The 16,525-nt window shown below is 55.9% G+C and overlaps 1 protein-coding gene across 2 annotated transcripts in view; it reads left to right on the top strand.

Moving 5' to 3' along the window:
• Nucleotides 1-16,525, top strand: part of LOC120766079 (dystrobrevin beta-like) — a 68,603-nt gene that overhangs the window by 30,760 nt on the left and 21,318 nt on the right. For both annotated transcript variants that reach the window (XM_040091450.1, XM_040091451.1), the window contains 4 exons: nucleotides 1,800-1,885; nucleotides 8,230-8,384; nucleotides 11,273-11,378; nucleotides 15,635-15,801. In XM_040091450.1, the coding sequence (XP_039947384.1) occupies nucleotides 1,800-1,885; nucleotides 8,230-8,384; nucleotides 11,273-11,378; nucleotides 15,635-15,801 (514 nt within the window). The remainder of the gene's footprint in view (nucleotides 1-1,799; nucleotides 1,886-8,229; nucleotides 8,385-11,272; nucleotides 11,379-15,634; nucleotides 15,802-16,525) is intronic.

Below are 16,525 nucleotides of genomic sequence, written 5' to 3'. Positions count from 1 at the left end.
CCCTTCACACCCAGGGAATGCCCTTCATGCCCAGGGAATGCCCATCACAGCCAGGGAATGCCCACCACAGCCAGGGAATGTCCATCACATCCAGGGAATGCCCATCACATCCAGGGAATGCCCTTCACATCCAGGGAATGCCCATCCCACCCAGGGAATGCCCTTCACATCCAGGGAATGCCCTTCACACCCAGGGAATGCCCATCACAGCCAGGGAATGCCCATCACAGCCAGGGAATGCCCTTCATGCCCAGGGAATGCCCATCACACCCAGGGAATGCCCGTGACACCCAGGGAATGCCCATCCATGCTGGAATTGCATCCCGGTGCTGCTGGAACCCCACAGAGTTCTCACAGCGCCTCCGGGACCTTTCACATTCCCCTCGACCGCAGCGATCCCGGAATCCTGGAGAGCTCTGGGTGGGAAGGGGCTGTCCCAAATATCCAGTGCCACCCCTGCCCGGGCAGCGACACCTCCCAGCGTGCCAGCCTGGCCTCGGGCACTGCCAGGGATCCAGGGGCAGCCACAGCTGCCTTTCCTGGGAATTCTGCCTGGCTGGGGGCCCTGAGGGCGGCTTTGGGCCCTGGCACAGCTGGAATGGGCCCTGGCACAGCTGGATTGGGCCCTGGCACAGCTGGAATGGGCCCTGGCACAGCTGGATTGGGCCCTGGCACAGCTGGAATGGGCTCTGGGCCCTGGCACAGCTGGAATGGGCCCTGGCACAGCTGGAATGGGCTCTGGGCCCTGGCACAGCTGGAATGGGCCCTGGCACAGCTGGAATGGGCTCTGGGCCCTGGCACAGCTGGAATGCTGCACTGAGCCCTGGCACAGCTGGAATGGGCCCTGGCACAGCTGGAATGGGCTCCAGGCCCTGGCAGGCCCCGTGTCTGGGGGCACCAGCAGAGGGATTTCTGAGGACAGGTTCTCTCCTGGCAGGAGACTCTGGTGCCTTTGGTTTTTCTGGGAGCTGATTCCGAGCTGAACCTGCCTTTGGTCCAAAGGGGATGTCTGGGAAAGGGGAAGGGGCTGTGGCTTAGGGATTTGGAATTTCCAGGTGAGCTTTGCCCCGGGCTGAGCCCCCAGCAGGGAGGGGGGATTGTGCCCCCTGTGCTCAGGTGAGACCCCACCTGCCCCAGCCCTGGGGATTCCAGCAGCACAAGGACCTGGAGCTGCTGGAGAGAGCCCAGAGGAGCCACGGAGCTGCTCCAGGGCTGGAGCCGGGCTGGGAGAGCTGGGGCTGCTCACCTGGAGAGGAGAAGGATCCAGGGAGAGCTCCGAGCCCCTGCAGGGCCTAAAGGGGCTCCAGGAGAGCTGGAGAGGGGCTGGGGACAAGGGCTGGAGGGACAGGACACAGGGAATGGCCTGGAGCTGGAAAAGGGGAGATTTGGATGGGATTTGGGGCAGGAATTGTTCCCTGGCACAGGGTGCCCAGAGCAGCATTCCTGGATCCCTGGCAGTGCCCAAGGCCGGGCTGGAGCAGCCTGGCACAGTGGGAGGTGTCCCTGCCATGGCAGGGGTGGCACTGGATGGGTTTTGATGTCCCTTCCCACCCAGACCATTCCCTGTCCCTCATACCCATGTCCAAAGCCCCTCTCCAGCTCTCTCCTCTCCCTGCTGCAGAATTCAGATTTGCCACGAATTCCCTGCCCAGCCCGTTGAGTGCCAGCTCCTGCGGGCGCGGCGCTCCCTCAGGGGCTTTGCTGGGCTGTTCCTGCCGCGTTCCCTGGCTCCCTGCCTGCCTCTGGGGCTGCGTGTGCTCCGTTCCCCCGGGAATTGCTCACTGTGCTTCTCCCCGCAGCGAGGGCCACGGGAAGCTGACGGTGTTCTCGGTGAAGGCCATGCTGGCCACCATGTGCGGGGGGAAGATCCTGGACAAGCTCAGATGTGAGTATTCCCCAGAAATCTGGCCCGTTCCTTCCCTGTGTTTGTTGTGTTGAGTTCCTCAGGCTTTTATATTTTTATTTTAATTTTTTTTCTTTCCCTGTTTCTGTGATCTTTACGCTGTGCTGTCAATCCCAGAATTCCAGAGGGATGATCCCTCCCAGCCATGCTGTGCCCTGTCCCCTCCTTGTCCCCAGAGCCACCTCCAGGCCTTCCTGGGACACCTCCGGGGACGTTTTGTTCCGTGTTCCAGCTCCTGCTTATCCCGAGCCCTTGGGAAGCCTCCTCAGCCCATTTAACCTCTTGGGCACCTCTTTAAGTGCAGAACTTGGGAGCTGATTTTCCACTAGGAATGTCCCAGTTGTCCCTGCTTGGAGGCTCCTGTGAATTTTCTGCTTCCCCTGAGGCTCTCTGCACCTTCTCACTCCGTAATTCCAGCTTCTGAGGTAGAATCCCGGGGTGGATTGGGTGGGAAGGGGACTCAGAGCCCCCCTGCCACGGCAGGGACACGTCCCGCTGTCCCAGGCTCCGAGCCCTGCTGAGCCTGACCTGTCTCCAGCAGCTCTGGGGCGGTGGAACTGACCCTGGATCCCAAAATCCTGCTGGATGAGGACACGGAGCAGGGTTCCTCCAGCTGGAGAGAAAACGGGTGGTGAGAGAGTGTTCTGTGAAATCCTGATCAAAATGGGGAATTGCCAAGAGCTGCTCCTTCCCCTTCCAGCTTCTCCTTCCTCTTCCAGCTGCTCCTTCCCCTTCCAGCTGCTCCTTCCCTTCCAGCTTCTCCTTCCCCTTCCAGCAGCTCCTTCCCATTCCAGCAGCTCCTTTCCCTTCCAGCTTCTCCTTCCCCTTCCAGCTGCTCCTTCCCATTCCAGCAGCTCCTTCCTCTTCCAGCAGCTCCTTCCCATTCCAGCAGCTCCTTCCTCTTCCAGCTTCTCCTTTCTCCTTCCAGCAGCTCCTTCCCCTTCCAGCAGCTCCTTTCCCTTCCAGCTGTTCCTTCTCCTTCCAGCTGCTCCTTTCCCATTCCAGCTGCTCCTATCCCCTTCCACCTCCTCCTTCCCCTTCCAGCTGCTTCTTCCTCTTCCAGCTTCCCCTTCTCCTTCCAGCTGCTCCTTCCCCTTCCAGCTGCTCCTTTCCCCTTCCAGCTGCTCCTTCCCCTTCCACCTGCTCCTTCCCATTCCAGCTGCTCCTTTCCCTTCCAGCTGCTCCTTTCCCCTTCCAGCTTCCCCTTTCCCTTCCAGCTGCTCCTTTGCCCTTCCAGCTGCTCCTTCCCCTTCCAGCTGCTCCTTCCCCTTCCAGCAGCTCCTTTCCCCTTCCAGCAGCTCCTTTCCCATTCCAGGACAGGAATCCCAGGGCAGGCACTGGAAGGAGCAGCTGGAGGAGCAGAGACCAATCCTGCTTTAACCTTCCCCGAGGATGGGGTGGGTTTCTGTCTGGGTTTGGAAAGAGTTTTCTGCCAAGGAAAGCTGGAGCCTCCCTTGGAATGGAGAATGGAAACCCCCTTCCCTCCTAATTAGTGTAATTTTGTAATTAGGGGCTTTCAGGCAGAGATAAGGGAATGGGAGTAACAGTTCTTTACTAGGAATATTAAAAATAAAAAAGAAAATACAAATGTAGTAGTACAAAAAACAAGCAAGGGAGCAAACAAAATCCTGGAGAAGCCGTGTCAGGGTCAGGGATCCGAGCTGGCACCCTGTGCTCAGGGTGCTGGGAGCAGCCCAGATAAATCCTCCTGCAGTAACAGCTGTGGTTCTGTGGAGCAGAGATGGTCCTGTGGAAAGTCCAGTGCTGGTGAGATGGGTCCGGTCTTCCTCCGGGGATCCCATGGAAAACCCGGATCCCTCGTGTCCTTCAGTGCCAGTTTTTATCCAGCTGGGAGCAGCTGGCTCCTCCCAGTGTGTGGAGCATCTCCCAGTGGATGATGGAATGTGTCCTGGCAGTGGTGGGCACTGATGGGCCGTTATCAGGAGATGTCCCCGGGAGGGTGGAGGGAGGTGACAGAGACAACAAACACGGCCCCACCTGGGTCTAACGGCTGGGACGTTATCAGGGAGCATCCTCCTCCTTCCCCCTGGAGTTAGGAGGATAAAACATCTCCCAAAAAACAGCTTTTGACAGATGGAATGGAATACACATGTCTAGGTTACTTAATCCAGGACTTTGTCCAACACCCTCAGCCCCCAGCTGCTCCTGGAGCTGCTCCCGCTGCAGGCAGAGCCCTCGGAGCTGCTGAGTGCCCGGGGATCCCGGGAATGTGCTGGGAGTGTGCTGGGAATGTGCTGGGAATGTGCTGGGAGTGTGCTGGGAATATCCTGGGAATGTGCTGGGAGTGTGCTGGGAGTGTGCTGGGAATGTGCTGGGAGTGTGCTGGGAATATTCTGTGACTCTCCTGGCAATGTGCTGGGAGTGTGCTGGGAATGTGCTGGGAATGTGCTGGGAATATCCCGGGAGTGTGCTGGGAATGTGCTGGGAGTGTGCTGGGAATGTGCTGGGAATGTGCTGGGAGTGTGCTGGGAATGTCCTGGGAATGTGCTGGGAATATCCCGGGAATGTGCTGAGAATGTCCTGGGAATATCCTGGGAATCTCCTGGCAATGTGCTGGGAATATCCTGGGAATGTGCTGGGAATGTGCTGGGAGTGTGCTGGGAATGTGCTGGGAGTGTGCTGGGAATGTCCTGGGAATATTCTGGGAATCTCCTGGGAATGTGCCTGCCCCATCCATCTGCTCCAGGGAGGAGCATCCTCCTGATGTCCCAGCCTCAGCTGTTCCCTGATCCCTGATTTCTTCTCAGCGTCAGGATTGTGCTGCTTCCCTTCCTTCCCCACATCTCCCCGGTTTCTGACCCTTTTCATCCCCAAAATCTCCTTCTCCAGGAGGGTCCCACCCCATCCTCCCTTCCCGGGGCAGGCTGGAGCTCTCTGGGAATCCTGGCGGTTTTATTTTCCATGTTTCCTCGTCCCGGGGTCCGTGTGGATGGTGGGAGCTTGGTCTCTGTCCTCTCTGGGGCCAGGACGATGTCCCAGGAGCGTCCCCGTGGCACAGAGGGGCTGGGGGAGCTCCAGCGGGGCCCTTCCCCGCCTCTGGAATTCTCCTTGCAGAGCAGGGCTGTGGGGGATCCCAGGATCCCTGCGGAGGGAAGATCCCCCGGAGTTCAGGCTCAGAGCCCTGCAGGGACGGGCGCTCCCAAGCTCCACCGCCTTTCCCTGGGGCAATTCCTGCCGCTGTCCTGCCCTGGCCCAGCCCGAGGCCCTCTGAAGGGATATCAGCTCTATCCTGCTTTTTATCAGTTCCAAACGTCACTAATTGTGGAAGTTTCCCACCTGGACAACAAACCCACTTCTTCTGACTCCAAGCGCGGCCGGGCTTTGGAGGGGAATTTTAATTTTTAATTTACCCTTGGCACAGCCTGGGCTCTTTCTTCTCTCTCGTTTTCAGTTGATTTCCAGGCCTCGGATTTCTCCCTCTTTTGGGGATCACTTCGCTCCCACTGCCTGCTCAGCTGGGATGAGCACCCCGAGCACACCCAGGAGGTTTCAGCCCATTTTAAATACAATTATTTAAATTTAAAAGCCCGTCCCACCTCGCCAGGCTCATTGCAGAACCTGTGCAGGGCCCCTTCTGCAGGGATCCTGCTCCAGAACGGATCAGGAGTCTGGAATTTTGGCTATCTAATTTTAGTTGTTCCCGTTGTTTTCATTTTGTGTGCGTTTTCATCCTGGGTTTTTTGTGTTTTTTTTTCCACATTCAGTTTCCAGGTTAAGCCTAATTTTTCTGGCTGGCTTATTTTTCTAAAATACAGAGATGCACCATTTTAAATATTTTATTTCTTTTTTTTTTTCCCCCCCCATTTCTCCTAATATATTTTATTTTATTCGAGAGACCTTCATTTCAAGCTGCTCTGTTTCATCAGTGATAGAAATTCCAGGTCGTTTTTTTCCCCCTCTGAACTTGGGCGTTGCAGGCTTCTTGCTGAGCTCATTCTTTCAGGAAATTGGGGTCATTTCTCCAGCCTCTCTGAAAAATGTCGTGTTTTTTTCAGAAGTTGGTTTTGATCGCTGAAATGCAGGTTATTTTCTGCCAGCGCGAGCTTCTGGGGGTTTTTTTGATGTTTAATTTCTGACGGTGCCTGAAATAACAGCAGAGAGGGTTGGGTGGTGCTGAGGGGATCTGGGATCTGTCACATCTCAGGGAATTTTCCCTTTTTAGCACTGAGGAAACCTCCCTTGGAGCCTGCACCAGGGACATGTCTGGCTTCTGTTGCTTTATCTTCTTTTCTCTTAGAGCCAGGATTAAACACTCAAGAGATGCAGTTTTGTGTTTGGACTCGGGTGTTTATTAATTTTTATCTGGTACAGTCTCAGGAGTTGTGAGTTCTGGTTAACAAAGGGAGAAATGGCTCCTGCTCTCTCTACGAGGTCTTTTAAGCACTAATTGTCCAATTATGAAATTACACCTAAATTATTTTTACTTTGAACCCAGTAACCAAACACCCCTGGCCCGCAATGCGGATTATTCCAGTTACAAAAAACCACCCAGACCCGTGGAGAAGGTGAAAAAGAGGAATTTAGGCAACACCCTGAATCCTCCATCTTGCTTTATGTGTGTTATTATATTCTAAACCCTTAAACTCTGAGTTTTGCACCCTGTGCTCTCACACACTTCTATCCAAACTCCACACCCACAATCCCAGCGCTGTCACTCCATTTTGGAGCCTTTTCCACGGCCTCGGGTCAGTGCAGTGTTTGCTGGGGGGTCAGAGCCTGGCAGCACAGAAATCCTGGAATTCTCCGCGCCCAGGGTTCCAACACCTCTCCCAGATTGTGGATCCCAGGGCAGCTCTGTCCCCTCCCTGTGTCCTGTCACTCTCTGTGCAGCCCTGCCCCAGGGTTTGCCTTCGTTGGGACCCCCGAGGCTCAGGGGGGAGCAGGGCCGGGCGGTGGGACCCCTGCAGCACCTCCCTGCTCTGCTTCCATCCTTCCAAACGTCGGGGAACGTCTGCTCAGCCCCTCGTTTGTCCCCACAGAGCCGCTCAGAAGGTGCAAACCCGTCACAAACGTCCTCAGAATCCCTGGATGGTTTGGGCTGGAAGGGACCTTAAAGATCACCTGGTGCTGTCCCCAGCCATGGCAGGGACACCTCCCGCTGTGCCAGGTGCTCCAAACCCTGTCCAGGCACTGCCAGGGATCCAGGGGCAGCCACAGCTGTGCCAGGGCCTCAGCACCCTGCCAGGGAACAATTCCTGCCCAAAATCTCAGATCCAAAACGGGATCCCGCTGCCCTTCCCACCTCTGCAGTACCTGGGGATGAGCTCGGTGCCCTCGGCTTCCAACAGCTCCTGGCAAAGCTGGGACAGGGCATGGAGCCCCAGGAGAGGCTGAGGGAGCTGGGAAGGGAATGGAGCCCCAGCAGAGGCTGAGGGAGCTGGAAAGGGAATGGAGCCCCAGCAGAGGCTGAGGGAGCTGGGAAGGGAATGGAGCCCCAGGAGAGGCTGAGGGAGCTGGGAAGGGAATGGAGCCCCAGGAGAGGCTGAGGGAGCTGGGAAAGGGAATGGAGCCTCAGGAGAGGCTGAGGGAGCTGGAAAGGGAATGGAGTCCAGGAGAGGCTGAGGGAGCTGGGAAAGGGAATGGAGCCTCAGGAGAGGCTGAGGGAGCTGGGAAAGGGAATGGAGCCCCAGCAGAGGCTGAGGGAGCTGGGAAGGGGCTGAGCCTGGAGAAAAGGAGGCTCAGTGGGACCCTGTGGCTCTGCAGAAGTCCCTGACAGGAGGGGACAGCCAGGGGGGGTCGGGCTCTGCTCCCAGGGAACAGGGACAGGACAAGGGGAAATGGCCTCAGGCTGGGCCAGGGGAGGCTCAGCTCGGACAGCAGCAGGAATTTCCCCATGGAAAGGGGGCTCAGGCCTTGGCAGTGCCCAGGGAGCTTTGCAGTGCCCAGCCCTGGAGGTGTCACCTGGATGTGGCACTCGGAGCTCTTGGGGACAATTTGGGGATCGGGCACCGCTGGGAGTCCCTGGTTTGTGGGGGATTTTCCAGTCCCAGGGACGCTGGGATGTTGAGCACATTTCCCTGGAGTTCTGTCCCCGTTACAAACATTTGTCATTCTGGGAGCCCCCTCCGAGGGGTCTCTGCAGGTTTGGGGTTCCAGGTGTGCTCCTGTGGGGTTCCCCCCCCTCTGCTCCCTCTGTCCCAGTCCCTGCACTGGCAGCAGGATGGAGGGAACAGGGAGACATTTTCACCCTTCCCTGGCTAAATCCCAGAACCGCAGCGCTCGGGGACGCCTCAGGGCCGGGCGCTGGGCGTTCTCCCCGCGCCGAACCCGCATTTACCCCGGGGTTTCGCTCTGTTTCCTTACAGATATTTTCTCTCAGATCTCAGATTCCAACGGGCTGCTGGTTTTCAGCAAGTTCGACCAGTTCCTGAGGGAGGTGCTGAAGCTGCCCACGGCCGTGTTCGAGGGCCCCTCCTTCGGCTACACCGAGCACGCCGTGCGCACCTGCTTCCCCCAGCAGGTCGGCACTGGGCTGTGGGAGGTGGGAGAAGGGGTTTGGGAGATGGGGTTTGGGAGATGGGAGATGGGGTTTGGGGTTTGGGGTTTGGGAGATGGGGTTTGGGAGATGGGGTTTGGGGTTTGGGAGGTGGGATTTGGGGTGTGGGAGGTGGGAGAAGGGATTTGGGAGATGGGAGATGGGGTTTGGGGTTTGGGAGATGGGGTTTGGGAGATGGGGTTTGGGGTGTGGGAGATGGGGTTTGGGAGATGGGGTTTGGGATTTGGGAGGTGGGAGATGGGGTGTGGGAGGTGGGAGAAGGGATTTGGGAGATGGGATTAGGGAGATGGGGTTTGGGATTTGGGAGGTGGGAGATGGGGTTTGAGAGATGGGAGAGGGGGGTTGGGAGGTGGGAGATAGGATTTGAAGTTTGGGAGATGGGGTTTGGGAGATGGGACATGGGGTTTGGGATTTGGGAGATGGGATTTGGGAAATGGGAGACGGGGTTTGGGGGCTGGGGTGTGGGGTTTGGGAAATGGGAGGTGGGATTTGGGAGATGGGGTTTGGGATTTGGGAGGTGGGGTTTGGGAGATGGGATTTGAGATTTGGGAGATGGAGCTTGGGATTTGGGAGATGGGGTTTGGGATCTGGGAGGTGGGAGATGGGGTTTGGGAGATGGGATTTGAGATTTGGGAGACGGAGCTTGAGATTTGGGAGATGGGGTTTGGGAGGTGGGAGATGGGGTTTGGGAGATGAGGTTTGGGAGATGGGGTTTGAGAGATGAGGTTTGGGAGATGGGGTTTGAGGTCTGGGAGATGGGATTTGAGTTTTGAGGTCTGAAAGCTGGGATTTGGGGTCTGGTATTTGGGATCTGGGATTCAGGTGGGATTCAAGATCTGTGATCCGGGGTGTGGGATCTGGGATTTATTGTCTGGGATTCAGGATCTGGGATCTGGGATTCAGGATCTGGGATCCAGGGTGTGGGATCTGGGATTTGGTATTTGGGATTCACGAGGTATCAGGGCTGGGGGTCACTGAGGTCCCCTCGGCACTTTGAAACAACCCAAATTAAGCAATGAAAGGATTTTCTGTCATTCCCGTTGATTCCCCTCCTTGGAGGGCCACCCCCATTCCCCACCAGAAGAGCAGGAATGACTCCGTTCCTTCCCAAAACATAAACCACGGCATTTTGTCTATTCCCCCTTGAGTTTTCCAAAGCTTTTTCACTGTGTTAAGACAATTAGTTTCAAAAAGTCGCTTCCAGGATCTGTTTGAAACAAGCACCTTATTTTTAAATCCATTGCAGTTGTATTTTAATTGTTCCAACGATTTGTTTCTCGTTCAAGGTAGTGTAAATACTATAACTAATCCTTAAATCAACTGCAAACGTGAACTTGATTGATCTTAGGCCTCAAATTCAATGTTTAGACTCTGGACAGGGTGATGCTCCAGAAGAAACATTTCTGCAGCATTCGGTGTAAAATCTATAGTGACTAAATAGGAGTTAATCAGCAATTAGCATGTTTGGAATACTGTGCAGTAGGAAGCAGCCTTTGATTTCTGAATCAGTGAGGCTCCAGATTTACGCTGGGTTTCGGGGCAGGAGCTGTTCCCTGGCACAGCTGTGGCTGCCCCTGGATCCCTGGCAGTGCCCAAGGCCAGGCTGGAGCAGCCTGGCACAGCGGGAGGTGTCCCTGGGACAGCAGGACGTGTCCCTGGCACAGCGGGAGGTGTCCCTGGCACAGCAGGAGGTGTCCCTGGGGCAGTGGGAGGTGTCCCTGGGGCAGCAGGAGATGTCCCTGGGGCAGCGGGAGGTGTCCCTGGCACAGCAGGAGGTGTCCCTGGGACAGCAGGAGGTGTCCCTGGGGCAGTGGGACATGTCCCTGGGGCAGCAGGAGGTGTCCCTGGGGCAGCAGGAGGTGTCCCTGGGGCAGCAGGAGATGTCCCTGGGGCAGCAGGAGGTGTCCCTGGCACAGCAGGAGGTGTCCCTGGGGCAGCAGGAGGTGTCCCTGGGACAGCAGGAGGTGTCCCTGGCACAGCAGGAGGTGTCCCTGGGGCAGCAGGAGGTGTCCCTGGGACAGCAGGAGGTGACTCTGGCACAGCAGGAGGTGTCCTTGGCACAGCAGGAGGTGTCCCTGGCACAGCAGGAGGTGTCCCTGGGGCAGTGGGACATGTCCCTGGGGCAGCAGGAGGTGTCCCTGGGACAGTGGGAGGTGTCCCTGGCACAGCAGGAGGTGTCCCTGGGGCAGCAGGAGGTGTCCCTGGGGCAGCAGGAGGTGTCCCTGGGGCAGCAGGAGGTGTCCCTGGCACAGCAGGAGGTGTCCCTGGGGCAGCAGGAGGTGTCCCTGGGGCAGCAGGAGGTGTCCCTGGCACAGCAGGAGGTGTCCCTGGGGCAGCAGGAGGTGTCCCTGGGGCAGCAGGAGGTGTCCCTGGGGCAGCAGGAGGTGTCCCTGGGGCAGCAGGAGGTGTCCCTGGGGCAGCAGGAGATGTCCCTGGGGCAGCAGGAGGTGTCCCTGGGGCAGCAGGAGGTGTCCCTGGCACAGCAGGAGATGTCCCTGGGACAGCAGGAGGTGTCCCTGGGGCAGCGGGAGGTGTCTCTGGGACAGCAGGAGATGTCCCTGGGACAGTGGGAGGTGTCCCTGGGGCAGTGGGAGATGTCCCTGGGGCAGTGGGAGGTGTCCCTGGGGCAGCAGGAGGTGTCCCTGGAACAGCAGGAGGTGTCCCTGGGGCAGTGGGACATGTCCCTGCCGTGCCAGGGGCGGCTCTGGGTGGGATTTAAGGTCCTTTCCCCCCAAACCGTGCCCTGGTTCCAGGACTGACGGCGCAGGGGCCGTGTCGGGGGGATTTTGTGTGCAGCATGAAGCGGGTGCCGTTCTGTGCCATCCCGTGCTCCCTGTGTTCCTGTCCTGCAGAAGAAGGTGATGCTGAACATGTTCCTGGACACGCTGATGGCTGACCCTCCTCCCCAGTGCCTTGTGTGGCTGCCCCTCATGCACAGACTGGCGCACGTGGAAAATGGTAAATGGCATCTTTTCGCTTTGGGGACGGAGCGGGGCTCTGCTCACACCTGGATTGCTCCGCTGTCGGATTATTCCTTTTTCTGACCCGGAGACAGGGCTCTTGAGAGGCGTTTTAAAGGCTTTTATTCCATTTTCAGTCTCATGAGAAGGGTGAGACGGTGCAGATGTTACAATTCACGCCATCACAACCAGAAGCCAAACTATTTCCTAATTACAAAACATTATCAGCGTTTCTTGGCCTGTCAGCTTTTGTCACATAAAGCTGCCAAATGCTTCTAAACCAATCATCTAAAAATACCCCACGTGGGTCCTACAACAATGCACCTTTCATGTTTCTATTCCTCCAAAGTATCTGGTCTATTTGCAAGGTCATCATCTGGAATTTGTTTCCAGTTCCATTTCTCTCTCCACGATGTCTGTCCCATTCCACGGCGTTTCTAACTCAGAGGCAGCGCACAGACCCAGGCTCTGGGACCCTTCTGCCAGGCTTTGAGGATCCTCTGTGGATCCATTTCCCACCCTCTGCCCCTGCTCGTGCCCCCGGTGCCTCCGTCGCTCCTGCCCCATTCCCAGCCCCGCTGGGCTCAGGGTGTGCTGGGGCTGGCTGGGCGTGAGAGCAGCAGCAGCACAAATCCCCTGATTTCATGGAAGTGAAACCACATCCTCTGAATGTTCCAGAGCCCCAGCAGAGGCTGAGGGAGCTGGAAAGGGAATGGAGCCCCAGCAGAGGCTGAGGGAGCTGGGAAAGGGAATGGAGCCCCAGCAGAGGCTGAGGGAGCTGGGAAAGGGAATGGAGCCCCAGGAGAGGCTGAGGGAGCTGGGAAAGGGAATGGAGCCCCAGCAGAGGCTGAGGGAGCTGGGAAAGGGAATGGAGCCCCCGGAGAGGCTGAGGGAGCTGGGAAGGGAATGGAGCCCCAGCAGAGGCTGAGGGAGCTGGGAAGGGGCTGAGCCTGGAGAAAAGGAGGCTCAGTGGGACCCTGTGGCTCTGCACAAGTCCCTGACAGGAGGGGACAGCCAGGGGGGGTCGGGCTCTGCTCCCAGGGAACAGGGACAGGACAAGGGGAAATGGCCTCAGGCTGGGCCAGGCCAGGCTCAGCTCGGACAGCAGCAGGAATTTCCCCATGGAAAGGGGGCTCAGGCCTTGGCAGTGCCCAGGGAGCTTTGCAGTGCCCAGCCCTGGAGGTGTCACCAGGAGGTGGCACTCAGAGCTCTTGGGGACACGGTGGGGATCGGGCACAGCTGGGACTCCATGATCTGGGAGGGATTTTCCAGCCTCAGGGATCCTGGGATTTTAAAATTAATTTTGATGGTGGCAATTCCCTGCTCTCAAGTCCTATGGGAAATCCTGCCCAGAAGGTGAGGAGGTTGATCTGGTTAAAATGTTGGGTGAACTCCAGGGAAAAGGGGGATCCTGACTTGATCCTGGCGTTCCCTGGCAGCAGCCAGGAGCAGGAGGGGACCAGCTTGGCTGCTCCCCTTCACCCGGGTCTTTCCCATCCAAAGATTAACTGTGGCCCTTGCAGAAAAATGAAAACCAAAAATAATACCACAAAAAAAAAAAAAAAAAAAAAAAAAAAAAAAAAAAAAAAAAAAAAAAAACAAAAACAAAAAAAAAAACACACCACCACAACCCACAGGCAAAAACCCAAACAGTCAAACCCCACAAAAAACTAAACAAACAAACCCCAAGGAAAGAACAACAACAGAAAATAAAAACCACAAACAAAAAACCAACCAAAAAAAAAAGGAAACAGCCAAAAAACCCCAGGACCAGAAAAAAGAAAAGCTCCCACCTCTTTGGTTCCCGTCTTGCTGCTCCCTGCTGTAGCAGTCCCTGATCCTGGCCGTTCCAATTTCTCCCCATCCATCACTCAGAGGCCGTGCCCGTCCCTGCTGTGGTTCCTGCTCTCGGAGCCCTGTTATCGCGTCCCCACGCCGGGATATCAGCGTCTGGGCTCTGTGCTGCTCTTATCCCCTGTTCCCTTTGACCAGCAGCAATCTCTGCCACCTGCACGGGGCCAGGGAAGGGTCGGGGAGGATTCCTCATGGAGCCAGGCTGGCAGAGCTGGGAACGTTCACCTGGAGAAGGATCCAGAAGCTGGAGAGGGGCTGGGGACAAGGGATGGAGGGCAGGACACGGGGAGTGGTTTTCCATGACGGAGGGCAGGACACAGGGAATGGCTCCCAGTGCCAGGGGGCAGGGCTGGACGGGATTTGGGGCAGGAATTGTTCCCTGGTTCTGTTTTGTCCCTCACGTTTCAGGATGCATTTGCCATGGGGAGTTCTCATCTCCTTCCCCTCAGGCTCACGTTCCTCTTTGGTTTTGTCTTGGTTTGGACAGACAGGTGCGTGCCAGGGAGAGCTGGAGATTCCCTTGGGATGGAGAATGTAAAACCCCCTCCCTCTGAATTATTGTGATTTGGAAATTAAGGGGCTTTCAGGCAAAGATACGGGAATAGGAATAACAGATCTTTGCTAGGAATATTAAAAATATAAATATAGTAGTATAGAAAAAAAAAAAAAAGAGCAAATAAACAAACAAAATTTCCTGGAAACGCTGCCAGAGTCAGGACACGACCTGACACCCCGTGGGTCAGCAGATAAATGCTGCTGCAGTGACAGGTGTGGTTCTGTTATCAGTGATCCCGTACAGGGGTGGAGTTCTTCTATCCAAACCCCACACCCACAATCCCGGCGCTGTCACTCCCTTTTGGAGCCTTTTCCACGGCCTCGGGTCCGTGCAGCGTTTGCATTTCTGGCAGCACAGAAATCCTGGGATTCTCAGCGCCCGGGGTTCCAGCAGTGACCCGCGGGCTCTCCTGAGGCAGGATCCAGCCCATCCCACCCGGTGTGAGGCGGCTCTGCTGCTTCCTGCCGCTCCCACCCGCCTCAGCCGCGCTGGAATTCCCTGGGGGATTCTGAGTGTGCCAGGGAGAATTCCCTGGGGGATTCTGAGTGTGCCAGGGAGAATTCCCTGGGGGATCCTGAGTGTGCCAGGGAGCGAGGCGTGGGAGGAGGGACCATCGTGAGAACCCGTCAGAGGGAACTGCTGCGTTACCATCAGCATCACCTGAGGGGTCCTGGCACCACAGCTCCCTGCTCTGCCCCCAAAATCCTGCACAGACCGCGAGTGCTGGAGCCTCAGCTGCTCTCCCGAGATTCAGGTGGTTTTAGAGTCTTTTTGCCTCCTGCAAAGCTCTGAGCCAGACACAACAAAGAGACGGAGTCTTCAGGTTCTGATTTTTCAAGGTTGTGCTTTGTTTATTGTTTCTTATCTTACAATTCTCTCAGTGCCCAGCTACGGTCTGTGCAGCTGCTCGGGCATCTGGTGACTCCTCCCGCACTGGGCTGTCGCTGTCTTTTATACTAATTGTTACACGTTCTTTATTTATCATTATTTGCCAATACCTATCACTTACACTAAACAGGTCATCCCTACTTTGACCCAATCTCCTTAAACTACTTTGTGCCACTGTCGCTGCAGGAAATGGAGTGAGGGAAGAAGAAAGAAGAAGCAGGAGACAACGCCCCAAATCCTCCATCTTGCTCCCATCCACTTCCACACTAAAAACCCAAACCTACTGTTTTCTCCCCCTGTGATAAGCTAAACTCCTCTCTTTCACACTCCTGTGGCCTGCAATCCTTCCTGCAGTGCAGGAAGCCTTTCCCATGGACTGGGATCAAAGCCAGTGTCCCTCTGGGCTCTGTGCCAGGGTCCCAGACCCCCCTGTCCAGGTCTCTGACCCTCCAGGGCAGCCAAAGGAATGCCCTGGACTCCAACACTGGAGTGCTCCAGAAGCTCTGGCAAAATGGGATATTCCAGCTTGACCAAAAAAATCACTGAAACTTATTTTTTTCTTTGTTTTGTTTGTTTGTTGTTGTTTGTTTTGTTTTTGTTTGGTTGGGGTTTGTTTGTTTGGGTTTTTTGTTTGTGTTTTTTTTTGTTTGGGGTTTTTCTTTGGTTTTTTTGTTTGTTTGTTTGGGGTTTTTGTTTGTGTTTTTGTTTGTTTGGGGGTTTTTGTTTGGTTTTTTGTTTGTTTGTTTGGGGGTTTTGTTTGTGTTTTTTTGTTTGTTTGTTTGGGTTTTTTGTTTGTGTTTTTGTTTGGGGTATTTGTTTGGTTTTTTGTTTGTTTGTTTGGGGGTTTTGTTTGTGTTTTTGTTTGTTTGGGGGTTTTGTTTGTTTTTTTTTTTTTTTTTGCTTGTTGGTTTGTTTGGGGTTTTTTTTGTTGGTTTTTTTTTTTCCCCGTCTGCAAGTCTTCCACCCCGTGGAGTGCTCGTACTGCCACTGTGAGAGCATGATGGGCTTCCGGTACCACTGCCAGCAGTGCCACAACTACCAGCTGTGCCAGAACTGCTTCTGGAGGGGCCACGCCAGCGGCCCCCACAGCAACCAGCACCAGATGAAGGAGCACTCCTCGTGGGTAAGGGCCTCCTCAGGGGCAGGGCACATCCCTGGGTGTTGTGGTTTGGAAACTCAGGTGTGTGTGCCAGGGAAAGCCGGAGATCCCCTGGGGATGGAGAACGTAAAACCCCCTCCCTCTGAATTATTGTAATTCTGGGATTAAGGGGCTTTCAGGCAAAGATACGGGGGTAGGAATAACAGTTCTTTACTGGGGATATTAAAAATACAAACGTAGTGGTACAAAAACCAATCACGTAGTGGTACAAAAACCAATCAATCAAACAAAAATCCTGGAACCGCTGCCGGAGTGAGCAGAGAGCTGTCCCGCTGCTGCTCAGGGTGTTGGTCCCAGCCCAGCCCAGCCTCCTGCAGTGACAGATGTGGTTCTGGCAGCAGGGATCCTGCAGCAGGGTGCAGTTTTCCTCTGCAGCTCCCGTGGTGCTGGGATGGCTCCGGGGCTCCTCTGGCAATCCCGTGCCCACGGGCTGTGCTGCTGTTCCCAGGGCCAGGTGTGATCCAGCCGGGAATGCCGGGCTCCTCCCCTGGCTGCAGCATCTCCCGGTGGGCTGATGGAATTGTGTGAGCCCTGCAGTGAGCCTGGATGGGCCAGGAACAGCAGAGATCCCCTGGAATGGTGAGGGATGGCTCCTGGAAGGGACAAACAAAAACTGCCCCAGGAGTTTAACAGCTGGTGATTGAATTCACACTGCTGGGTACAGCTCACACTGCAACCCAAGACAAGG

This window comes from Hirundo rustica, assembly GCF_015227805.2.
Source record: "Hirundo rustica isolate bHirRus1 chromosome 3 unlocalized genomic scaffold, bHirRus1.pri.v3 SUPER_3_unloc_1, whole genome shotgun sequence".
Taxonomy (NCBI): domain Eukaryota; kingdom Metazoa; phylum Chordata; class Aves; order Passeriformes; family Hirundinidae; genus Hirundo; species Hirundo rustica.
Note: the sequence above shows the minus strand (reverse complement) of the source record. Positions and strands in the feature narration are given on the sequence as shown.